Source organism: Berghia stephanieae, chromosome 5 (assembly GCF_034508935.2).
Source record: "Berghia stephanieae isolate SIO BIC M18660-M18661 chromosome 5, UCSD_Bste_1.3, whole genome shotgun sequence".
NCBI lineage: Eukaryota > Metazoa > Mollusca > Gastropoda > Nudibranchia > Aeolidiidae > Berghia > Berghia stephanieae.
In genome coordinates, this window is record NC_088364.1 from 21,622,021 (window position 1) to 21,646,568 (window position 24,548).

The following is a 24,548-nucleotide window of genomic DNA, read 5'->3' on the forward strand; positions in this document are numbered from 1 at the left end:
TTTATATTTCCCTCTAGTATACTTGACCATTTTACAAAACAATATCATGCTTTCTAAGTTGTAATGTACAAAAGTCAATAAAGAACACACCCACAAAACACGGGCAGAACGTTTTGGGGCTCAAAACCCGTACTCATCCAAAACGAAAAAAAAAGTTAAAACCGTAGTACTTTTTAATAATTCCAGATCTGTATATCTATACTCTACCTGGATTTAACATGAATTTAGAATGTTTTTGTTATTGGGTAAAGAGATGTTAGGAGCCCAAAGCGTTACATGGTTTGGATTTATTTTTCATTTTTTTTGAGCTGTTACTTTAATTTTTATACATTGCATTTTGCAGTCCACGGCTTAACGACATTTTAGAAAACGTTTAAACCTGCTACATCTTCAGTGACAACTCCATCCTTTCTCTCTCATTTCTTCATCTCCCTCTCTCCATCGCAGGCATTCACATAAACATGTTCAAAATTAAATAAATTAAAGTCTTATAAATCGAATTGTAGACCTTTATGGTTTAATAGACAAGTTAAGAGATGCATCCAAAAAAGATAAAAAGGAAATGCTTCACAAAGTATCTGAGAATTATATCTCAGTGTATCTTGAAAAATTGGATGTTAAATTATAAACTTAAGGTATTATTGACTGGATAACGTATTTTCCGTGAACAGAAAGTCGTAATTGGAGACGGATCATCAACGTTGGTAAAGTAAAAAGAGGCGTTCTCCAGAGTAGCGTGTTGAGACTGCCTCTTTTTATAATGTATATTAATGACTTGCCTCACAATATTTCAACTAAATGTAAATCATTTGCAAATAATACTAATTTTATTCTTCTACAAACGTTTCTCAAGTCTTTTAAAAAGATTTATATGCTTTTTAAAATAATGGAGTGAGAAATGTCAAGTCTTGCATGTGGGGAAACCAATCCAAAAAATTGTATTATTCAGACGCCTCTGGAGATTAATGTTGTAATAATATAGACTGTGAAAATGTTGTTAAAAATACATACATCTGCACATCTTATCTAACTTTAAGTTGTCGTCATCCGCTGCATACATAATTGGAAGACTCGCCGGGTTGATCCCATTCCAGAGCGCAATATCAATACATGCTCTCAAAGCGCTTTACAACAACTTGAGGTTTTACATAGAGCAATATCCACTAAACGTGCTCAAAGCGCTTTACAAGGGTCCCTGGGCAACAGCAAATTTAACATATATAGGACGTGACATGACGCCTGTTAGGCGATAGTACAGATTTTTCGGATAGACCGCTGTTGTTAACGGCTATTTTAGACCTGCAATATGCGCCGAGCGAGGCTCGACCCAAGGACCTTCCGATCCGAAAACGAGTGTCGTACCACAAGAACACATAGCCAACGTTAAATGTAACAAGAGGTACGAAGACTGAAATGTTCAACCTAAAGGTAATTAGCCCAAAACTAGACTGTTATTCTAAAATCTGAAAAAAATGTTGCGTCCCAAAAAAAACGTTCATCGAAAAAAAAAAATACAACAAAAAAAACAACAAAAAACAAAAGAAAAAAGGAAGTGAAAAGTGAGTTGTATTCAATAATAGGACAGAAAAGTTGTGAAGTCACACCTTCTACTTTTCCGGTTCCAAATTCACTGGAAGTGTGTGTTTGTGTGTTGTGTAACGAACCCTTCGGAGGAGGAATATTGAATATGTTACATATTAAATCATAAGGCGTCATAACTTTTATAGTAGCAGGGCGTGCAGGCAGGTTATTACGATTACAAGACGTAAAAGAACCAGGGTGGATGATCTCTTTTGACGACCAGTAAAAACGTTCAGAATAGAACATGATATTCGATCACTCTGAAACCAGAGGATCAATTGCACAAGGTATATATCCAGTCCTTCGGAAGAGTGGTTTTACACTTCCAACCGGTTATTTTTTACATCACACAACTATTCCTCATTCAACTGTTGGGATCATCTTTTCCATTGAGTACAACTAGCGGAGTCTCTTTATTCTCTATTTTATTTCAGTAATCGTCGCCTTCATAATGAGTTAAATATAGGCTACGGTCTGAGTCAGGCAACTAGATACAAAGACGTTGCTCATACATAATTCATACATTAGAAACGGTCCAGGGATCCCGATAGTTCAGTTGGTGGAGCACTCGCTTCACGCGCAAAGGGACCGAGACCGATCCTGGGTGCGGTCGAAATTTTATTCTGAACCTCTGTCCACCCAGCAGTGATTGGTAGCTGGGTCTGTTAGATCTGTCGGAAAGTACTACCGTCCTATCCAAAGGGTAGCAAGCAATTGCTATTGTCCGTTTCACGCTATAGAAACCGGGATAACTCCGGCTCCATGGGCCGAATCGCTCCGAAGGACTACTTTTTTGTTTTTTAGAAACGTTTCACTTGAGGTCAGGCGATTCTATTATTATGTGCTGGTTGAAGTGTTGGATCCAGAAATCAATAGAAGAAATGGATTAGACGTCACTCAGCTCTTTGTTGTTGTTTTAGTCAACCATTTAATGAGTAGTTCTCACTAGTGCCGCGCTAAAGACCGGTCTGAACCGCGGTCCGACGGTCTTTTAGCTGTGAACCGAAGACCGGTCCCAGAGGGGAAGACCGGCGCCGGTCCTCACTTCTTATCACCTTTCAACTCCTTGCAAGGACCACGGTCCTACGGTCTCGCGCCATAGCCTACTACTTCCCCAGCGATTCGTTGCTTCGGTTGCCTATCTTCCACCAATCACCACCCACCCCCCTTTGCCATACACTAAACGACACAGACGACCATACAGGCAGACGACCACCAACCTCCACTCCGCAAACCGCCCTTTCGTGTGTGAGATGGGGGGAACAGGAGGCGCACGCCTTGGACGATTCCATTATACGGGGTAAATTTCAAAATTTACTACACCATAATGATCGCAATGACAATGATCTATGGTGAAGGCATGACCCCTCTTCTCTAATGGGTTATTGTTTGAAATGTATGTGACTACAAAAGATGTGTGTGTTTGTGTGTGTGTGTGTGGTGTGTGTGTGTGTGTGTGTCGAACCTAGCAAGTAGCAAATCCGATTTTTTGTTTTCTTTTGTCCATCTCTTGTCACCACTCCTTTCTATCGCAGTGTTGTCATTTAAAATAATACAATAATATTAAAATTTCGTTTGGTGTTTTTACTAATCAAATAATATGAGTTTCATTAGTTTCTTCCTTCCAAAAAACCCAGTTATAACGTCTGAATTTTAAAAAAGTCCAATAGGATATTTGGGGACCCCGATAGCTCAGTTGATAGAGCACTCTCTTTATACGCAAAGGGCCAGAGATCGATCCCGGGTGCAGTCGATTTTTTTCTGAATCCCTGTCTACTCAGCAATGAATGGGTAGCTGAGTTTGTTAGATCTGGTGAAAAGTCACCATCGACCCCTCTTATCACCTCATCCACCCCCTCTTATTATAACTTCACGTCTCTCTCTTACTCTTCAATGCTCGCTGCCCTCTAATGTGTGTGTGTGTGTGGGGTGGGGGAGGGGGGGGGGGGTAGGAGTTGCGTGTGTGTATCAACGCCACGAACAACTCGATCAACGCCTTGGGCGATGCCATTATCTCCGTTAATGGGGATAAATTTCAAATTTTATTAAATTATCGAAGTAACAATGAAGTACGGTGAGCAAATAAAGAAGGCATCACCCCTCTTCTCTAATTAGGTTACAATTTGAAATGAGTGTGACTACTCCGTGTGTTTTACTCCTGTAGGCCACGGTTTTCATCGTGTAGCGGTCTTTAACGGTTCAAGAATGAACGATCCCACGCTCTCAAAGGTCAAACCGGTTCGAATTTCCAACAGTCTCTCAGGTATGTTCAATGTCGAGAAGGACCGGTCCTTGCGGTCTTCATTTCCCAAGGACCGTAGGACCGTGGTCCTTAAGCTTGCCAAGGACCGCCCCGCACTAGTTCTCACATTATTGTATTTATCAGACTATAAACGTTTAATTTCACACACAGTTGTCTGTGTTGATACGTTTATCTTGCTTGCGTGTGTTATGCGTTTTTTAAAAACTAAACGCATAGCACCAATAGAACATAATATGATTGTTGGCGTGTTGCTATTCTCGGGAAGAGGTCAACGGTCAGCCACGGACTTGGACAGTTACTGGCGGTCCAGTCAAGCATGACATTAATGGGTTACTTACTGTATCGACTGGAATGGAGTATTACAAGAGAGTGGACGTTTAAGCTTATTGTGTGAATCAAAACGTTCAACATGAATCGTATTTAGTGTGTCGCCGTGTCAAACCATCTTTAATACTATGTGTCGTGGCCAGTCTCGTGTTCCTTACACATTTGCATGGGTACATAACACATAGTGTTTCGATCTGTTGTAATTTGTTCTTGGTCACATACTATATCTCGGTCTAAAACTGCAGTTATATATATACAAAGAAGCACTCACTTACTGCCCATTGTGCCTGTCGGCATGTAGGTCAACAACGACGTACCTCCATCTTCCTATCCTCGTGGCCGTCATCTTCAGGGAGCTCCATGTCTCCTCCCACTCTCTCATCTCTCCCTCCATTGTTCTTCTCCAAGTTGCCGGGGGCCTTCCTCTTCTTCTCTTCTGGTGTCCAGTGTAAGACAGTTTTCCTGATGTTTCCCTCCTCCTTTCTTATAACATGTTCCATCCATCTCCACCTTTTTCTCACGATGTCCTTCACGTCTTCCACACGGATCTAGCAGACTTTCAATATTAATTCTATTCCGCCAGTAAATATTCATGATCCTCCTGAGGCACAACTTTGTATGAAATGCAGACAGCTTGTTCATGTGGCTGTCTGTCCATACAGAAGTGTTGAAATAATACAACTTTGGTATATTATCATAGGTTTGGTTTTCGTACTGTAACCGTTTGTTCACCAAACATTATTCAGTAATTTAAATGACATAGGAGCACACACTGCCAAATAAAAGACACAAAATATGAATTATATATAATCGCGTTTCATTATGATTTGTTGAATGAGTAATTAACTCATTATCATGGGATTGTTACTCTATCTATTTGTCTTTTGTTGGATAACGAGGACAGTGTTACATTTCTGGATTTATCAAATCAATAACAAGTCAGACTTGATATAACCTTTTTATTAGAGACATTAGGTTCGAACCCAGGATATATGAAACTCGTTGACAATTCATAACTAAATACTGCTTTTAGTTGATTGGTTGCCTGGGCACATTCGCGGGGTTCATTCTATTTCTCGTCGCCTTCGCTGGACATGACTGGATGAAACATGAACATGGGCGTGCAGGACTTTGGGAGGACAGCTGAACAATGCTGCATCGTCCCGGGTTTGAGAGTTTTTGCCAAGATGAGAGTCATTTAAATCGATCGATATCTGAAGGACGAGTTTTCTGGCCAAATTTTTAAATATGTGTTTTCCAGAGTACGACAGGATGAACGTTGGGGATTGTGAGAATGTCACTAATGCCCTTTGAGGATAATGCACTATATAAATGCTCGAGTTATTTTGTTAAAGCAGGTTTGTATCCTTTACGTTGCCACAACCGTCTCAGGTTTGTATCTTTTACTTTGCCACAACTGTATAATATTACATAACCTGAGGAGTATCAATATTTTTCTAGTAATGCAATATTGCATATTGTATTGTCCTAATTGACCATCATCGTAAGAAATTTCATAAAGAAGGAACAAAATAGACGTCACTCAGCTCTTTATTATCGTTATTTAGACAGCCATGTTGGTGATAAGTTCTCACTAAATTCTATCAATCATACTAAATCTGTTTAAAGGTAGACATAGTTTTGTGTGTTGGTATGTTATATAATAATCCGATTTCTCCTCAGCAACACAAAGATACAACCAGGGATATACGGGGCCACAAAACAGACGCAGTTCGAAAGTAACATCGGGACCCCCCAAGGAGATAGTCTGAGCCCGATTCTGTTCACAATATACTTAGAACACGCTCTGAAAGAAGTTCGAAAAGTCATTCCAAAACCAACGACTCATATTGAGAATGCAATCCCAAGAGAAATAGCCTATGCAGATGATGTAGATTTTATTGGATCAACACCAGCAAATATAGACATCATACAAAATACCCTCATGAAATATAACCTCCAAGTCAATGCCAATAAAACCGAATTTACAACAATATCGAGGAACAAAGAGGAATGGAAAAGAACAAAGAAAGTCGGCTCACTAATTGGAGACACCGAGGATGTACAAAGAAGAAAACAGCTATCAAACGCCGCACTCAGTAAACTCACCAATGTATGGATTAGAGGTGACAAAATAACCAAACTGAAACTGTACCGTGCTCTTGTAAAACCGGTACTTCTGTATAACTGCGGCACTTGGGCGTTGACAAAATCCGAAGAAGAACATCTGGATGCCTTCCATCGCACGCAGCTAAGAAGGGTACTGGACATCAAATACCCAAAAAAAGATCTCAAATGAATCACTCTATAAGATCACAAAAGAAAGACCAATCTCCCTTGACATTTTACAACAACTATGGCAACTTTTCGGTCACATACTACGCAGGGACAAAAACATACCAGCTAACCAAGCCATGTCGGGATAATTCCAAAAACACGGGAACCTTTTCAGAGGAAGACCGATCACACACTCCCTATGATCCTAAACAAAAACCTCACAACACTTGGACAAAGCATTAGTCTCATAACGGCAGGGGACCTTGAAAATCTGAGAACCCTAGCAGAGGACCGGCAATATTGGAGACACCTCACACAGGAAATACTGGAAACAGCCAAGGCGACCCGATCTTTCGGTCGAGACGCGAAAGGCATCTAAGTTAAGTTAAGTTAAGTTATGTTATATCCGGCTGGAGACCCTTACCTTAGACCTTAGTTCCTCACGTTTCTTTGACACATTGGGCCATCCAGATTCGCCATTCCTCCCTGTCCTGTGCTGCCATGTATGACTCGTACCACGTTCTCTCCCCAGGTTTAAGGTCTTTTTTCGACACAGTTAATTTCCACGTCGTCCTCGTTTTCGTCTGTTGTTATCCTTCTTCCATTCAAATAGCTTTTGTGGGTAATCGTTCATCTTTCATGGAGAGGACGTGTCCTAGCCAGCTGTGACCACGTTGTTGGATGGTGATCTTAAAGTCCTGCATTCCAGTTGTTTTTTTTTAAATTTCAGTATTTGTTATGTTGTATAAGTCTGATAATGAGTATCTTTATAGGCTACTTTGTTGGAATGCATTGAGACGCTGTTTGGCTTTTGCATACATTTGCTTTGTCTCGCTTCCGTATACCAGAACTGATAAGATTGTTAGTTTAAAGATGTTGATATTGGTTTTTAGTTGGACAGTCTTTGATTTCATTATTTTGTATAATTCTCTAAAATGCTGCATTTGCTTTTCATATATCATTAGTTGTTATTTCTTTATTTATGCCATCAACACTTCTAATTTCACTTCCTAAGTATGTAAAATCCTCAGTGTGTTTGACATTCTCTCCCAAAAAAATTATTTCTGACATCATCCCGCTTGTCATTGTCTCACATTTCTTGTAGTGAAGGCGTGGCCTGTTATAGGTTGTCTCTTGTATCTGTAATAAGGACAATGTCGTCGGAAAGTCTAAATCACTCAATTTGTTGTCATTGAGGGTTATTCCTTTGTTTTGTCTCTGCTTTCGCATTATATAATTAGTAATGAGTATGAAAAGGAAAGGGGAAAGAATGCAACCTTGTCTTACTCCTGTTTTCACGAGGAAAGTTTTTGTGAGTTCATTGTCATTTTTACACAGCATCTTGAATTACTATATAAAGCGTAAATCGCGTTGATGACTTGCATTGACATGCTATGTTTGTAATATGCCCCACATGCTGTCTCCGTGGATACTATCAAATGCCTTTTAGAAGTTGATAAAGTGAAGATATAACGGGGTGTTCCATTCATTTATGTTTCAATTATTTGTAAGGTAAAAATAGCATCCGTTTATGACATCCCTCATTTGAATCGAAACTGATGATCTCTTAATTTGTCATCAATTATCATTGGGATTGTTCCTAATATGACAAGGGCTAGGACTATGATTGGCAATAACAGCAATGTTATTCTTATCCATTTTGAGCAGGTGCTGATGTCTCCTTTCTTTAGCAATGGAATGATTCTTCCAATTTTCCAGTCATCAGGGGTGTCCTCTGATTCCCATATTTTATTACATAGTTCAGCCAGTATACCTATCAAGTAGTCCACTGCACACTTGAGCATTTCGATGTGTATTTCATTGATTCATTGCGCTTAATTGTTTCTCAATATTGATATTGCATACGCTGTTTCATCGGGTGTGATTATGGCCAGTATTGATATCTTGTGGGCAAAAACGTTTTCAAAATTTAGCTGTCTGTCTGGGGTAGTTGATTGAGGACATCTTTAAAATGTTCAACCCATCTGTTTTTTGACTTCTTCATTTCTTTTCGAGGAATTTCCATTTTTGTGTTTCATAGACACTTGGGTTCTATTTCCATGTTTACCATACAACTCTTTAATACATCTATTTACTGTTCTCGTGTCATTGACACCTGCTGTTTTTTGCGCTTCTTTTGTCTTATTCTCTATCCTGTTTTTTTATCTTCTCTTGCTAATTCTTTCACAGTTTGGTTGATTCTCTGTATTCGTCTGTTTGCCTTATATTCTTTTGTGTTCTGGTAAAAAAAACCCCCAGGACCAAGGAATCAACAAAACAATGGATTTGCTGCTATAGCCGTGGTGTGATCAACTAATAGGTCAACGGTAAGCCAGGGAATGTTGATTTGTTGCTTTAGCCGTGGTGTGATCAACTAATAGGTCAACGGTAAGCCAGGGAATGTTGGTCACGATTGGTACCAATATTTGACCAGTCCCTCGCGGTTCAGTCAAGCAAGGCATTGGTTGATAAACACATCGACTTGTATGGGATATTAGTTTATAGAGCAGGCGTATAAACTGGATTGTGATTAGTGTGTCATTCAATATTGGAGTTCAAAACGATCTGGTCGTCTATGTTAAATTTCATCGCCAGTTCGAGATTCCTTATACATAAAATTTGTCAACGCGCATTTTTAAAATACATTTTGTTTTGATGAATTTACTACGACTTAATTTGTTCTTGACCACATGCTATATCGTAGTCTAATATTACAGTTACATCTGCGGAGTACAGACTAGTGCCGCGCTGAAGACCGGTCTGAACCGCGGTCCGACGGTCTTTTAGCTGTGAACCGAAGACCGGTCCCAGAGGGGAAGACCGGCGCGGTCCTCACTTCTTATCACCTTTCAACTAGTGCGGGGCGGTCCTTGCAAGGACCACGGTCCTACGGTCTCGCGCCATAGCCTACTACTTCCCCAGCGATTCGTTGCTTCGGTTGCCTATCTTCCACCAATCACCACCCCCCCCCCTTTGCCATACACTAAACGACACAGACGACCATACAGGCAGACGACCACCAACCTCCACTCCGCAAACCGCCCTTTCGTGTGTGAGATGGGGGGAATAGGAGGCGCACGCCTTGGACGATTCCATTATACGGGGTAAATTTCAAAATTTACTACACCATAATGATCGCAATGACAATGATCTATGGTGAAGGCATGACCCCTCTTCTCTAATGGGTTATTGTTTGAAATGTATGTGACTACAAAAGATGTGTGTGTTGTGTGGTGTGTGTGTGTGTGTGTGTGTGTGTGTCGAACCTAGCAAGTAGCAAATCCGATTTTTTGTTTTCTTTTGTCCATCTCTTGTCACCACTCCTTTCTATCGCAGTGTTGTCATTTAAAATAATACAATAATATTAAAATTTCGTTTGGTGTTTTTACTAATCAAATAATATGAGTTTCATAAGTTTCTTCCTTCCAAAAAACCCAGTTATAACGTCTGAATTTTAAAAAAGTCCAATAGAATATTTGGGGACCCCGATAGCTCAGTTGATAGAGCACTCTCTTTATACGCAAAGGGCCAGAGATCGATCCCGGGTGCAGTCGATTTTTTTCTGAATCCCTGTCTACTCAGCAATGAATGGGTAGCTGAGTTTGTTAGATCTGGTGAAAAGTCACCATCGACCCCTCTTATCACCTCATCCACCCCCTCTTATTATAACTTCACGTCTCTCTCTTACTCTTCAATGCTCGCTGCCCTCTAATGTGTGTGTGTGTGTGGGGGGGGGGGGGAGGGGGGGGGTAGGAGTTGCGTGTGTGTATCAACGCCACGAACAACTTGATCAACGCCTTGGGCGATGCCATTATCTCCGTTAATGGGGATAAATTTCAAATTTTATTAAATTATCGAAGTAACAATGAAGTACGGTGAGCAAATAAAGAAGGCATCACCCCTCTTCTCTAATTAGGTTACAATTTGAAATGAGTGTGACTACTCCGTGTGTTTTACTCCTGTAGGCCACGGTTTTTCATCGTGTAGCGGTCTTTAACGGTTCAAGAATGAACGATCCCACGCTCTCAAAGGTCAAACCGGTTCGAATTTCCAACAGTCTCTCAGGAATGTTCAATGTCGAGAAGGACCGGTCCTAGGACCGGTCCTAGAACCGGTCCTTGCGGTCTTCATTTCCCAAGGACCGTAGGACCGTGGTCCTTAAGCTTGCCAAGGACCGCCCCGCACTAGTTCTCACATTATTGTATTTATCAGACTATAAACGTTTAATTTCACACACAGTTGTCTGTGTTGATACGTTTATCTTGCTTGCGTGTGTTATGCGTTTTTTAAAAACTAAACGCATAGCACCAATAGAACATAATATGATTGTTGGCGTGTTGCTATTCTCGGGAAGAGGTCAACGGTCTTGGACAGTTACTGGCGGTCCAGTCAAGCATGACATTAATGGGTTACTTACTGTATCGACTGGAATGGAGTATTACAAGAGAGTGGACGTTTAAGCTTATTGTGTGAATCAAAACGTTCAACATGAATCGTATTTAGTGTGTCGCCGTGTCAAACCATCTTTAATACTATGTGTCGTGGCCAGTCTCGTGTTCCTTACACATTTGCATGGGTACATAACACATAGTGTTTCGATCTGTGTACTAGTTAATTTGTTCTTGGTCTCGGTCTAAAACTGCAGTTATATATATACAAAGAAGCACTCACTTACTGCCCATTGTGCCTGTCGGCATGTAGGTCAACAACGACGTACCTCCATCTTCCTATCCTCGTGGCCGTCATCTTCAGGGAGCTCCATGTCTCCTCCCACTCTCTCATCTCTCCCTCCATTGTTCTTCTCCAAGTTGCCGGGGGCCTTCCTCTTCTTCTCTTCTGGTGTCCAGTGTAAGACAGTTTTCCTGATGTTTCCCTCCTCCTTTCTTATAACATGTTCCATCCATCTCCACCTTTTTCTCACGATGTCCTTCACGTCTTCCACACGGATCTAGCAGACTTTCAATATTAATTCTATTCCGCCAGTAAATATTCATGATCCTCCTGAGGCACAACTTTGTATGAAATGCAGACAGCTTGTTCATGTGGCTGTCTGTCCATACAGAAGTGTTGAAATAATACAACTTTGGTATATTATCATAGGTTTTGTTTTCGTACTGTAACCGTTTGTTCACCAAACATTATTCAGTAATTTAAATGACATAGGAGCACACACTGCCAAATAAAAGACACAAAATATGAATTATATATAATCGCGTTTCATTATGATTTGTTGAATGAGTAATTAACTCATTATCATGGGATTGTTACTCTATCTATTTGTCTTTTGTTGGATAACGAGGACAGTGTTACATTTCTGGATTTATCAAATCAATAACAAGTCAGACTTGATATAACCTTTTTATTAGAGACATTAGGTTCGAACCCAGGATATATGAAACTCGTTGACAATTCATAACTAAATACTGCTTTTAGTTGATTGGTTGCCTGGGCACATTCGCGGGGTTCATTCTATTTCTCGTCGCCTTCGCTGGACATGACTGGATGAAACATGAACATGGGCGTGCAGGACTTTGGGAGGACAGCTGAACAATGCTGCATCGTCCCGGGTTTGAGAGTTTTTGCCAAGATGAGAGTCATTTAAATCGATCGATATCTGAAGGACGAGTTTTCTGGCCAAATTTTTAAATATGTGTTTTCCAGAGTACGACAGGATGGACGTTGGGGATTGTGAGAATGTCACTAATGCCCTTTGAGGATAATGCACTATATAAATGCTCGAGTTATTTTGTTAAAGCAGGTTTGTATCCTTTACGTTGCCACAACCGTCTCAGGTTTGTATCTTTTACTTTGCCACAACTGTATAATATTACATAACCTGAGGAGTATCAATATTTTTCTAGTAATGCAATATTGCATATTGTATTGTCCTAATTGACCATCATCGTAAGAAATTTCATAAAAAAGGAACAAAATAGACGTCACTCAGCTCTTTATTATCGTTATTTAGACAGCCATGTTGGTGATAAGTTCTCACTAAATTCTATCAATCATACTAAATCTGTTTAAAGGTAGACATAGTTTTGTGTGTTGGTATGTTATATAATAATCCGATTTCTCCTCAGCAACACAAAGATACAACCAAGGATATACGGGGCCACAAAACAGACGCAGTTCGAAAGTAACATCGGGACCCCCCAAGGAGATAGTCTGAGCCCGATTCTGTTCACAATATACTTAGAACACGCTCTGAAAGAAGTTCGAAAAGTCATTCCAAAACCAACGACTCATATTGAGAATGCAATCCCAAGAGAAATAGCCTATGCAGATGATGTAGATTTTATTGGATCAACACCAGCAAATATAGACATCATACAAAATACCCTCATGAAATATAACCTCCAAGTCAATGCCAATAAAACCGAATTTACAACAATATCGAGGAACAAAGAGGAATGGAAAAGAACAAAGAAAGTCGGCTCATTAATTGGAGACACCGAGGATGTACAAAGAAGAAAACAGCTATCAAACGCCGCACTCAGTAAACTCACCAAATGTATGGATTAGAGGTGACAAAATAACCAAACTGAAACTGTACCGTGCTCTTGTAAAACCGGTACTTCTGTATAACTGCGGCACTTGGGCGTTGACAAAATCCGAAGAAGAACATCTGGATGCCTTCCATCGCACACAGCTAAGAAGGGTACTGGACATCAAATACCCAAAAAAGATCTCAAATGAATCACTCTATAAGATCACAAAAGAAAGACCAATCTCCCTTGACATTTTACAACAACTATGGCAACTTTTCGGTCACATACTACGCAGGGACAAAAACATACCAGCTAACCAAGCCATGTCGGGATAATTCCAAAAACACGGGAACCTTTTCAGAGGAAGACCGATCACAACACTCCCTATGATCCTAAACAAAAACCTCACAACACTTGGACAAAGCATTAGTCTCATAACGGCAGGGGACCTTGAAAATCTGAGAACCCTAGCAGAGGACCGGCAATATTGGAGACACCTCACACAGGAAATACTGGAAACAGCCAAGGCGACCCGATCTTTCGGTCGAGACGCGAAAGGCATCTAAGTTAAGTTAAGTTAAGTTATGTTATATCCGGCTGGAGACCCTTACCTTAGACCTTAGTTCCTCACGTTTCTTTGACACATTGGGCCATCCAGATTCGCCATTCCTCCCTGTCCTGTGCTGCCATGTATGACTCGTACCACGTTCTCTCCCCAGGTTTAAGGTCTTTTTTCGACACAGTTAATTTCCACGTCGTCCTCGTTTTCGTCTGTTGTTATCCTTCTTCCATTCAAATAGCTTTTGTGGGTAATCGTTCATCTTTCATGGAGAGGACGTTTCCTAGCCAGCTGTGACCACGTTGTTGGATGGTGATCGTAAAGTCCTGCATTCCAGTTGTTTTTTTTTAAATTTCAGTATTTGTTATGTTGTATAAGTCTGATAATGAGTATCTTTATAGGCTACTTTGTTGGAATGCATTGAGACGCTGTTTGGCTTTTGCATAAATTTGCTTTGTCTCGCTTCCGTATACCAGAACTGATAAGATTGTTAGTTTAAAGATGTTGATATTGGTTTTTAGTTGGACAGTCTTTGATTTCATTATTTTGTATAATTCTCTAAAATGCTGCATTTGCTTTTCATATATCATTAGTTGTTATTTCTTTATTTATGCCACCAACACTTCTAATTTCACTTCCTAAGTATGTAAAATCCTCAGTGTGTTTGACATTCTCTCCCAAAAAAATTATTTCTGACATCATCCCGCTTGTCATTGTCTCACATTTCTTGTAGTGAAGGCGTGGCCTGTTATAGGTTGTCTCTTGTATCTGTAATAAGGACAATGTCGTCGGAAAGTCTAAATCACTCAATTTGTTGTCATTGAGGGTTATTCCTTTGTTTTGTCTCTGCTTTCGCATTATATAATTAGTAATGAGTATGAAAAGGAAAGGGGAAAGAATGCAACCTTGTCTTACTCCTGTTTTCACGAGGAAAGTTTTTGTGAGTTCATTGTCATTTTTACACAGCATCTTGAATTACTATATAAAGCGTAAATCGCGTTGATGACTTGCATTGACATGCTATGTTTGTAATATGCCCCACATGCTGTCTCCGTGGATACTATCAAATGCCTTTTAGAAGTTGATAAAGTGAAGATATAACGGGGTGTTCCATTCATTTATGTTTCAATTATTTGTAAGGTAAAAATAGCATCCGTTTATGACATCCCTCATTTGAATCGAAACTGATGATCTCTTAATTTGTCATCAATTATCATTGGGATTGTTCCTAATATGACAAGGGCTAGGACTATGATTGGCAATAACAGCAATGTTATTCTTATCCATTTTGAGCAGGTGCTGATGTCTCCTTTCTTTAGCAATGGAATGATTCTTCCAATTTTCCAGTCATCAGGGGTGTCCTCTGATTCCCATATTTTATTACATAGTTCAGCCAGTATACCTATCAAGTAGTCCACTGCACACTTGAGCATTTCGATGTGTATTTCATTGATTCATTGCGCTTAATTGTTTCTCAATATTGATATTGCATACGCTGTTTCATCGGGTGTGATTATGGCCAGTATTGATATCTTGTGGGCAAAAACGTTTTCAAAATTTAGCTGTCTGTCTGGGGTAGTTGATTGAGGACATCTTTAAAATGTTCAACCCATCTGTTTTTTGACTTCTTCATTTCTTTTCGAGGAATTTCCATTTTTGTGTTTCATAGACACTTGGGTTCTATTTCCATGTTTACCATACAACTCTTTAATACATCTATTTACTGTTCTCGTGTCATTGACACCTGCTGTTTTTTGCGCTTCTTTTGTCTTATTCTCTATCCTGTTTTTTTATCTTCTCTTGCTAATTCTTTCACAGTTTGGTTGATTCTCTGTATTCTTCTGTTTGCCTTATATTCTTTTGTGTTCTGGTAAAAAAAAACCCCAGGACCAAGGAATCAACAAAACAATGGATTTGCTGCTATAGCCGTGGTGTGATCAACTAATAGGTCAACGGTAAGCCAGGGAATGTTGATTGTTGCTTTAGCCGTGTGTGATCAACTAATAGGTCAACGGTAAGCCAGGGAATGTTGGTCACGATTGGTACCAATATTTGACCAGTCCCTCGCGGTTCAGTCAAGCAAGGCATTGGTTGATAAACACATCGACTTGTATGGGATATTAGTTTATAGAGCAGGCGTATAAACTGGATTGTGATTAGTGTGTCATTCAATATTGGAGTTCAAAACGATCTGGTCGTCTATGTTAAATTTCATCGCCAGTTCGAGATTCCTTATACATAAAATTTGTCAACGCGCATTTTTAAAATACATTTTGTTTTGATGAATTTACTACGACTTAATTTGTTCTTGACCACATGCTATATCGTAGTCTAATCTTACAGTTACATCTGCGGAGTACAGACTAGTGCCGCGCTGAAGACCGGTCTGAACCGCGGTCCGACGGTCTTTTAGCTGTGAACCGAAGACCGGTCCCAGAGGGGAAGACCGGCGCCGGTCCTCACTTCTTATCACCTTTCAACTAGTGCGGGGCGGTCCTTGCAAGGACCACGGTCCTACGGTCTCGCGCCATAGCCTACTACTTCCCCAGCGATTCGTTGCTTCGGTTGCCTATCTTCCACCAATCACCACCCACCCCCCTTTGCCATACACTAAACGACACAGACGACCATACAGGCAGACGACCACCAACCTCCACTCCGCAAACCGCCCTTTCGTGTGTGGAGATGGGGGGAACAGGAGGCGCACGCCTTGGACGATTCCATTATACGGGGTAAATTTCAAAATTTACTACACCATAATGATCGCAATGACAATGATCTATGGTGAAGGCATGACCCCTCTTCTCTAATGGGTTATTATTTGAAATGTATGTGACTACAAAAGATGTGTGTGTTTGTGTGTGTGTGTGTGTGTGTGTGTGTGTCGAACCTAGCAAGTAGCAAATCCGATTTTTTGTTTTCTTTTGTCCATCTCTTGTCACCACTCCTTTCTATCGCAGTGTTGTCATTTAAAATAATACAATAATATTAAAATTTCGTTTGGTGTTTTTACTAATCAAATAATATGAGTTTCATTAGTTTCTTCCTTCCAAAAAACCCAGTTATAACGTCTGAATTTTAAAAAAGTCCAATAGAATATTTGGGGACCCCGATAGCTCAGTTGATAGAGCACTCTCTTTATACGCAAAGGGCCAGAGATCGATCCCGGGTGCAGTCGATTTTTTTCTGAATCCCTGTCTACTCAGCAATGAATGGGTAGCTGAGTTTGTTAGATCTGGTGAAAAGTCACCATCGACCCCTCTTATCACCTCATCCACCCCTCTTATTATAACTTCACGTCTCTCTCTTACTCTTCAATGCTCGCTGCCCTCTAATGTGTGTGTGTGGGGGGGGGGGAGGGGGGGGGGGGGTAGGAGTTGCGTGTGTGTATCAACGCCACGAACAACTCGATCAACGCCTTGGGCGATGCCATTATCTCCGTTAATGGGGATAAATTTCAAATTTTATTAAATTATCGAAGTAACAATGAAGTACGGTGAGCAAATAAAGAAGGCATCACCCCTCTTCTCTAATTAGGTTACAATTTGAAATGAGTGTGACTACTCCGTGTGTTTTACTCCTGTAGGCCACGGTTTTCATCGTGTAGCGGTCTTTAACGGTTCAAGAATGAACGATCCCACGCTCTCAAAGGTCAAACCGGTTCGAATTTTCAACAGTCTCTCAGGAATGTTCAATGTCGAAAAGGACCGGTCCTAGGACCGGTCCTTGCGGTCTTCATTTCCCAAGGACCGTAGGACCGTGGTCCTTAAGCTTGCCAAGGACCGCCCCGCACTAGTACAGACTGACTAGAAAAACGACACCAATGAAGATTAATTATGTAAATTCATATTTCGTTACGAGATGTTGAGAGGAAACTTGAAAACTTTATTCATAATCATGGATTTATTGCGCTAACTATTCTAATGTTGGGAAACGAGGACAGAGTTACATTTCTGGATTCATCAAATCAATAAAAAAAAGTTAATGATATTACCGTTTCGTTGGAGATATTAGGTTTAAACCAATGTTACATCAAGCTTGTTGAAACTTCTTAACTATTATAGTTAGACGTGGAATATCATTTTCATTACTGACGGCCAAGATGCCAGTCAAAGACTGTTGCTTCTTGGTTAGCTACATTGCCACATTCGTGGGCTTTATTCTTTTTCTCGTTGCCTTCGCTGGACATGACTGGATGAATCATGAACATGGCCGTGCAGGGCTTTGGGTGGACTGCTGGCACAATCAAACAGAGAAAAATTCAAATGAGGAATGTGAGAACGTCGCTAAGGCAGAGGGACCAGGTATGTATCTTTTACGTTGCCACATACCGCTAAATATCAATCAATTTAGATTACCCTAACCAGTCAAAGGGTTTAAACCTGGGACTTCTTTCAAGTTAGACACATTGGGAAGGAATGTCTCAGAATGTCTCAGAAAACGTAATCAACGGCGCAGAACCTCCGCGCCAGAAGGTCCGACGATCGGTTACAACACTCAAGGATAACGGTGATTCGAATTCTAATTCGATAGAAATTTGAAGTCTTAGGTTTAACACTTTTGGACTAGTTGAGACCATTCTTTATTGATCTCGATACTCGAGTTTTTTTTGTCTCGAATGAAATAAATGTCTCGTAAGTGTACTGCAGTATGGAACTATCAAGAAGAAGAAATAATGAGATTTTATAAATTGAAGTCAACAGTGAGCCCCGTTCAATAGTTCTATTTAGTAGAGATACCGCCTTGTAAAAAAAACTCTGCCACTTGAAGGTCAATCAGAGGTCACTTAAGCTCAAATGATGTCAACTATATTTGATTACTCGTAAACTATCTATGTTTTATAACATCTTTAAGAACATGAAAAAATATTATATGTTAAACAAATCATGTGGAGACTTTTGTTAATCTCTTCGATATGTACAAGTTACTGCTCTTGATTTTATTTTTAGATGAATAAAAATATTCCTTTTTCTTAAAATATCATGCGAACCGCACTTTATTTAATACTACTCAAATAACAAAATTTACTCTTTTGGGTGTCAGCAACAAGCGTATAAAGTTACAAGCAAATTAAACAATATTTGATTGAGTTATCGGCCATTATAGTATAATTACTGCATCGTTCGAAGAATCGAACTTTTTCACCTTTCGAGTGGAAGTTTATTTTTCTTCTTAATTTGGTAAAATGGATATTTTGTGAACGAATTTGGCCGATTGGAATTTCAATTCGACTTCTTGAAGGTCATCCAGAGGTCAATCAAGTTCAAGATCAGCTCGATTAAACGGTGGGTCACAAAGCGTTGTCATGACGGGATGATCCAGGTGTTAAAATATTAATTTAAAGTTAAAATCACCAGCAATACAAAACATTATTGGTGTCTACACACTTCAGGTAACTATATCAATAGACTTGTGGAATGGAGCAGAACCACGTCCCTTGACGTGGTAGTTAGTAGTTATCCTCTCGGTGCTTGTTCAGCACTTTAGGTAACTATATCAATAGACTTGTGGAATGGAGCAGAACCACGTCCCTTGACCTGGTAGTTAGTAGTTATCCTCTCGGTGCTTGTTCAGCACTTTAGGTAACTATATCAATAGACTTGTGGGATGAAGCAGAACCACGTCCCTTGACGTGGTAGCTAGTAGTTATCCTCTTGGTGCTTGTTCAGCACTTAAGGTAACTATATCTATAGACTTGTGGAATGGAGCAGAGCCACGCCCCTTGACGTGGTAGTTAGTAGTTATCCTCTTGGTGCTTGTTCAGCACTTACGGTAACTATATCAATAGACTTGTGGAATGGAGCAGAGCCACGCCCCTTGACGTGGTAGTTAGTAGTTATCCTCTCGATGCTTGATCAGCACATAAGGCTGACACGGTGGAACGCCATCATTCTCGGTTGGGTGCCATTTTTGTCATCTGTCCACAAGACCAACCACTAGCTTTCATTTCTCTTTTGATGCTCCACCTCCAGGTCTCCCGCGGGTGGCCCCATCTACTCGTTCCCTGGGGGGGGGGGGGGGTCTTGGAAAAGGCACTCGGATCCATTCTGAGGACGTGTCCAGTCCATTTCCACGTCATTCAACACATTGTTATTGTTTTAAGATTGCCATTTTAATTATTAGTTCTCACTAAATTTTATTAATCAAGCTATACAAGTTAGAGGTTACACATAGTTTTGTTTGTTGGCACGTTGTGTTCGGATGGCTGATATTGTGAGTGTTTTATCTTACCGCATGGCATCAATATAAGATTATAAAAAGCAATGAATGCTAAGCTAAGCGAACTATTCAGGTATTACTGCCAATGGTATGCGCGTAAGTAAAATACTTATCTGCTTTACCTGTTTGACCAATCGTACCAGCACACAAAACTCAAACGTTTTAAGTCTGGTTGAAAGAATCCAGCGATAACTAATCACCCAATTGGCGGGTCTAAATGCAAAAATAAAAAAATAAAGAGACGTCGACTTCATTCATTCTACTTTTTGTAAACAACCAGCTTATTTTGTCGGAAGAGCTGAGAATGTGTTGAAAATCCCATGTTTAGATTAGTCAAAGATCTACTGGTCAATAGTCCTTAGTAAAATATATCAACTTCACACAGATTTATCATTTATTTACTACTAATTTGAATTTCAGAACTTCAACCACCCCATTTCAATTTTTTTTAGACAACAGGTCACACTTTTTGGTTTGTTTCCACAGCATACCTGGAGCTGACACGGACATTTCTGATTTTGGCCTTGGTTTGGGAATTTATAGGAGTTTTTGGATACAACTGGTGCCTTCCACCTGCAAATGGCCCAAAGACATGCGCAAACCTGATCAAAGCAAGACTTCAAGAAATAAGCCACTTTCTTGCAGGTGAGATTGTTTGGAAGAGTTGGGGTTGGAAAGAGGGAGAGTGTGTAACGTAGATGATAATGATGATAATGACAATGATAATAATAATAATAATAATAATAATAATAATAATAATAATAATAATAATAATAAAAATGATAACATAATAACAACAACAGTAATATTATTAATGGTATAATATGAATGATACTACTACTACTACTACTACTACTACTACTACTACTACTACTACTACTACTACTACTACTACTACTACTAGTCTTCCTTCTCATCCTCCTACTACTTCTACTACTACTACTACTACTACTACTACTACTACTACTACTACTACTACTACTACTACTACTACTACTACTACTACTACTACTACTAATAATAATAATAATGATGATGATGATAATGATGATGATGATGATGATGATGATGATGATGACGATGATGATGATGATGATGATGATGATGATGATGATGATGATGATGATACTACTACTACTACTACTACTACTACTACTGCTAACGATAATAATAATAATAATAATAATAATAATAAATAATAATAATAATAATAATAATAATAATAATATAATAATAATAATGATGATGATGATAATAATAATATAATAATAATAATAATAATAATAATAATAATAATAATAATAATGATGATGATGATGATAATAATGATAATAATAATAATAATAATAATAATAATAATAATAATAATAATAATAATAATAATAATAATAATATGGAAGGAACGAAACTAACGCCACTCAGGTCTCTGTTATTATTTTTAGCCAGCCATTTTTATGATTAGTTCTCTTTAAATTCTCTCAATCAGACTATACTCGTTCCCGTTACACATAGTTTGGTAAGTGAGCACGTTTCCATAACGTACAAGCATCAATAAAATCCGATAGAACCTGAAATCATACTCGCGATTACTAGGTGATTGACTACAAACTACCGGAATCCCAGACTTTAACTCTAACTATATTGATGATTATTATTTCTAAGAAATGTGAGTTTAGTAGCACTTATGTTGATAATAACAAGAAATGAGATGAGTAGGAAAGTGCCAGAAGACAATAGAGAATAAAACTTTCGCATCGGCGATGGAGGCTCGAACCCGCAACCTTACTGGTACGACAACTCCGCCTGGCCGGTGAGAGCGTGGCTCTAATGTGTGAGCTATCCACCACTCCAAAATAGCTCACACAGTAGAGCCCATTGATGCACGTTTGGGGTCAGCCGACTGTCCACTGTCAGTGAACGCCAGAGACAGCAGACCACATAATCTTACACTGCCTTGTGACGAGATTGGCGGGAGGTTTCTAGACTGTCCTCAACTGCGATGACGAATTTAAATACTGACTGAAGACTTCCAGTGTGAAGATGTAGCCATCCGCTACTACTACTGCCTCTACTGCATTGTACATTTGATAACAATCTTTTCGAAGGCCTATTATCTTTTTTCATATGGTTCATGACGTAACATAAGGACGTATAGAAGGAATGACGTTGACGTCACTCAGCTCTTTGTTATTGTTTTTAGCAGCCATTTTTATGATTAGTTTTCAATAAATTATATCAATCAGACTATAAACATTCAAGATTAACATAGTTTTGTGTGTTAGTACGTTTTATCCGGCTGGCGATTATCGTGAGTTTTGTGGTTAAACGCACAGCATCAGTAATATTTTATCTTTTTCTGTTCCTAGCCTCTTCGTTGGCCTTGCGATTTTTATATGTGACACAAAGGGATTTTCTACATCTTATCTCCGATGCCCTTTATTCACTTCATTTCATTGGCTGACTCTCAATTCATGTTTCAAAACCACATAGAAATATAATATGACAAGAGATGATCTTGGATCTAGTATTGATGTTCTTATTGCTCTAAATCATTAATTCAAATAAATTAATCAATTAACTTTGACTGGTATATTCTGGAAATAATTTTCGATTTTGAAGGATTGTAAATACTTGGGAGCCATAAAGTCTTCAAAAGCGAAATATTAAGTACTGCTTGAAAGCAATGTATGCTCCATCCTAAGTGTATAGTTTGAATGAAGATGGCGTCACTCAAGTGTTAATTATTGTTTTTATACCAAAAGTTGTAAGGTCATTTCTCACAAAATACTCTATCATAATCTGTATACGTTAAAATTACATCTAGCCTTGTGCGTTGCATGCAGACCTGTGAGCATTTTACTTAAACGCTTACCATCAATAGCAAAAATACTCCATTTGAATGCTGTTTTATATTTATAGAATGGAATAAATCATAAAAGACCGCTTAACAACATTTTCTATTATTCTACTTTTCCAAATAGGTGTCCTAACATTTCTGGGCGTCCTTTGCTATGGCATGAACTACTACGACTACTATACAGAAGAAAAACATCGCGATGATGTCGAACTGAGCCATGGTTTCTATTTAGCATCAGTATCAGCTGGTTTTGGAATTATATTTTCCTCACTTTTATTCTACTCCAGGAGCACCGGCCTGAGAGAAACACACACCAAGGACCAGAGAAATGCAGAATTGAATAAACTGAAAAATAAAGCCAACTCTGACATAAGAAAACACTGGCTGAATAACAAAAAGGTCCCAACACCAATAGACCAGAAGGAAAAGGATGCGGATGTTAATGATGAGGTTATTGTGAAAGAAAGTGCTATGAAAAAGATTGTCATGCCTTCTAATGTCATCCTCGCCTTTACAAGGCTAAAAAAAGGAATTGGACGTAAAGAAGAACAAGCCGCTGTAGATAGAGAGGAACTAGAAATCGAGTATTTAGAACACAAAGAATCTTTAAGATTGGACGATGCCGAACACAAGTTTAAAGGAATATTTACTGTTGAGGGTGAAGTACAAAATAAATCAATTCTTTCACCACCATCTTCAACGAGAATTTCCAAAAACACTCCAACACCGAGATCAGTCAGAATTGTCACAGAGTCAGACACAACCTCAACATCATCGTCTTCGTCTTTTACATCATCGTCTGACTTATCTAGTGATGAAAGTTTAATGGTGACTGCTCGGGATGGAGCAATACTCCCAAGCGCCAATGCTGCAGCAGCTGCCGTTGAAGATTCCAGACCTCCAAAGAATGTCTCAGAAAACGTAATCAACGGCACAGCACCTCCGCGCCAGAAGGTCCGACGATCGGTTACAACACTCAAGGATAACGGTGATTCGAAAAATTGGGCTGCCAATCTCTCAGCCGATCCTACGCCGAAAAAACTAAAACCCAAAAGACATTTGTCTCACGGCGCCATCCAGTCTGAACGCTCAAAGTCTAAGCCAAGGAGAGCAGAAGCATCGACTACATCATCTATTCCCGGAAAGAGTATCTACACTCTTCCTGGCAATAATTTAGACAAATTAGACAACCATCCCCCTCCAAAGTACGAAGAAGTCATCATTGGGACCCATAATCATTCCCACCAAGTGCCCGAACCTGTCTTGACAGAGCAGTCTAAGATCTACCAGCCATATTCAAAACTACAATAACTGATTGCATAAAATAAATGGAAGAAAAATAAATGTGCCTTATCAGCTTGAATTTACCCTTGAAATGATTTATAACAATATCTCATTTCCCTTCAGATGTTAGTATTTCGCATATGGATCAGGGGGTTGTGACAGACTCTCTCTCTCTCTCTCTCTCTCTCTCTCTCTCTCTCTCTCCCTCTCTCTCTCTCTCTCTCTCTATCTGTCACACACACACACGCACACACGCACACACACAGGAAGGAGAGAGAAAAAGAGAGAGAGAGAGTGTGTAAGAGAGAGAGAGAGAGAGAGAGAGGAGAGAGGAGAGAGAGAGAAAGAGAAAGAAGAAGAGAGAGAGAGAGAGAAGAAAGAAAGAGAGAGAGAGAGAGAAAGAAGAAGAGAGAGAGAGGAGAGAGAGAGAGAGAGAGAGAGAGAGAGAGAGAGAGAGAGAGAGAGAGAGAGAGAGAGAGGGAGGACTTTAGTGCCAGTAGCTAACTGCCAAGCGCATATCAGATTTAATCACGGCACAACATTTGTTGATGTACAACAAATGATTAGGATAATAACGTTGAAAGCTTCGCTCATTATAGGCATAGCGTAAAATCAGCAAATAATTTCATTGGTTTGCTACATCATCATCATCATCATCATCATCATCATCTTTACTCCTCCTCCTCCTCC

At 39.5% G+C, this 24,548-nt stretch overlaps 2 protein-coding genes across 3 annotated transcripts in view; one reads left to right on the forward strand and one right to left on the reverse strand.

Annotated features, from left to right (window-relative positions):
• Positions 1-24,548, reverse strand: part of LOC144972596 (uncharacterized) — a 277,443-nt gene that overhangs the window by 214,439 nt on the left and 38,456 nt on the right. The gene's annotated exons all lie outside the window — the stretch shown is intronic.
• On the forward strand, positions 11,748-23,916 carry LOC144974099 (uncharacterized). 2 transcript variants are annotated; one of them, XM_078916994.1, is made up of 3 exons: positions 11,748-12,206; positions 20,204-20,362; positions 22,699-23,916. In XM_078916994.1, exons 1-3 carry the CDS (start codon positions 12,143-12,145, stop codon positions 23,883-23,885), a joined length of 1,410 nt encoding a protein of 469 aa, XP_078773120.1. In that variant the 5' UTR covers positions 11,748-12,142; the 3' UTR covers positions 23,886-23,916. The 2 variants fall into 2 exon arrangements, with proteins under 2 accessions (XP_078773120.1, XP_078773119.1); XM_078916993.1 differs by lacking the exon at positions 11,748-12,206 and adding an exon at positions 17,513-17,802.

Excerpts from the sequence above, each read along its gene's own strand:
- LOC144974099 (XM_078916993.1), top strand. The coding sequence starts at position 17,601 with ATGCCAGTCAAAGACTGTTGCTTCTTGGTTAGCTACATTGCCACATTC. Across the intron at positions 17,803-20,203 it reads CGCTAAGGCAGAGGGACCAG|CATACCTGGAGCTGACACGG; the intron begins GTATGTATCTTT and ends TTGTTTCCACAG. Across the intron at positions 20,363-22,698 it reads AATAAGCCACTTTCTTGCAG|GTGTCCTAACATTTCTGGGC; the intron begins GTGAGATTGTTT and ends TTTTCCAAATAG.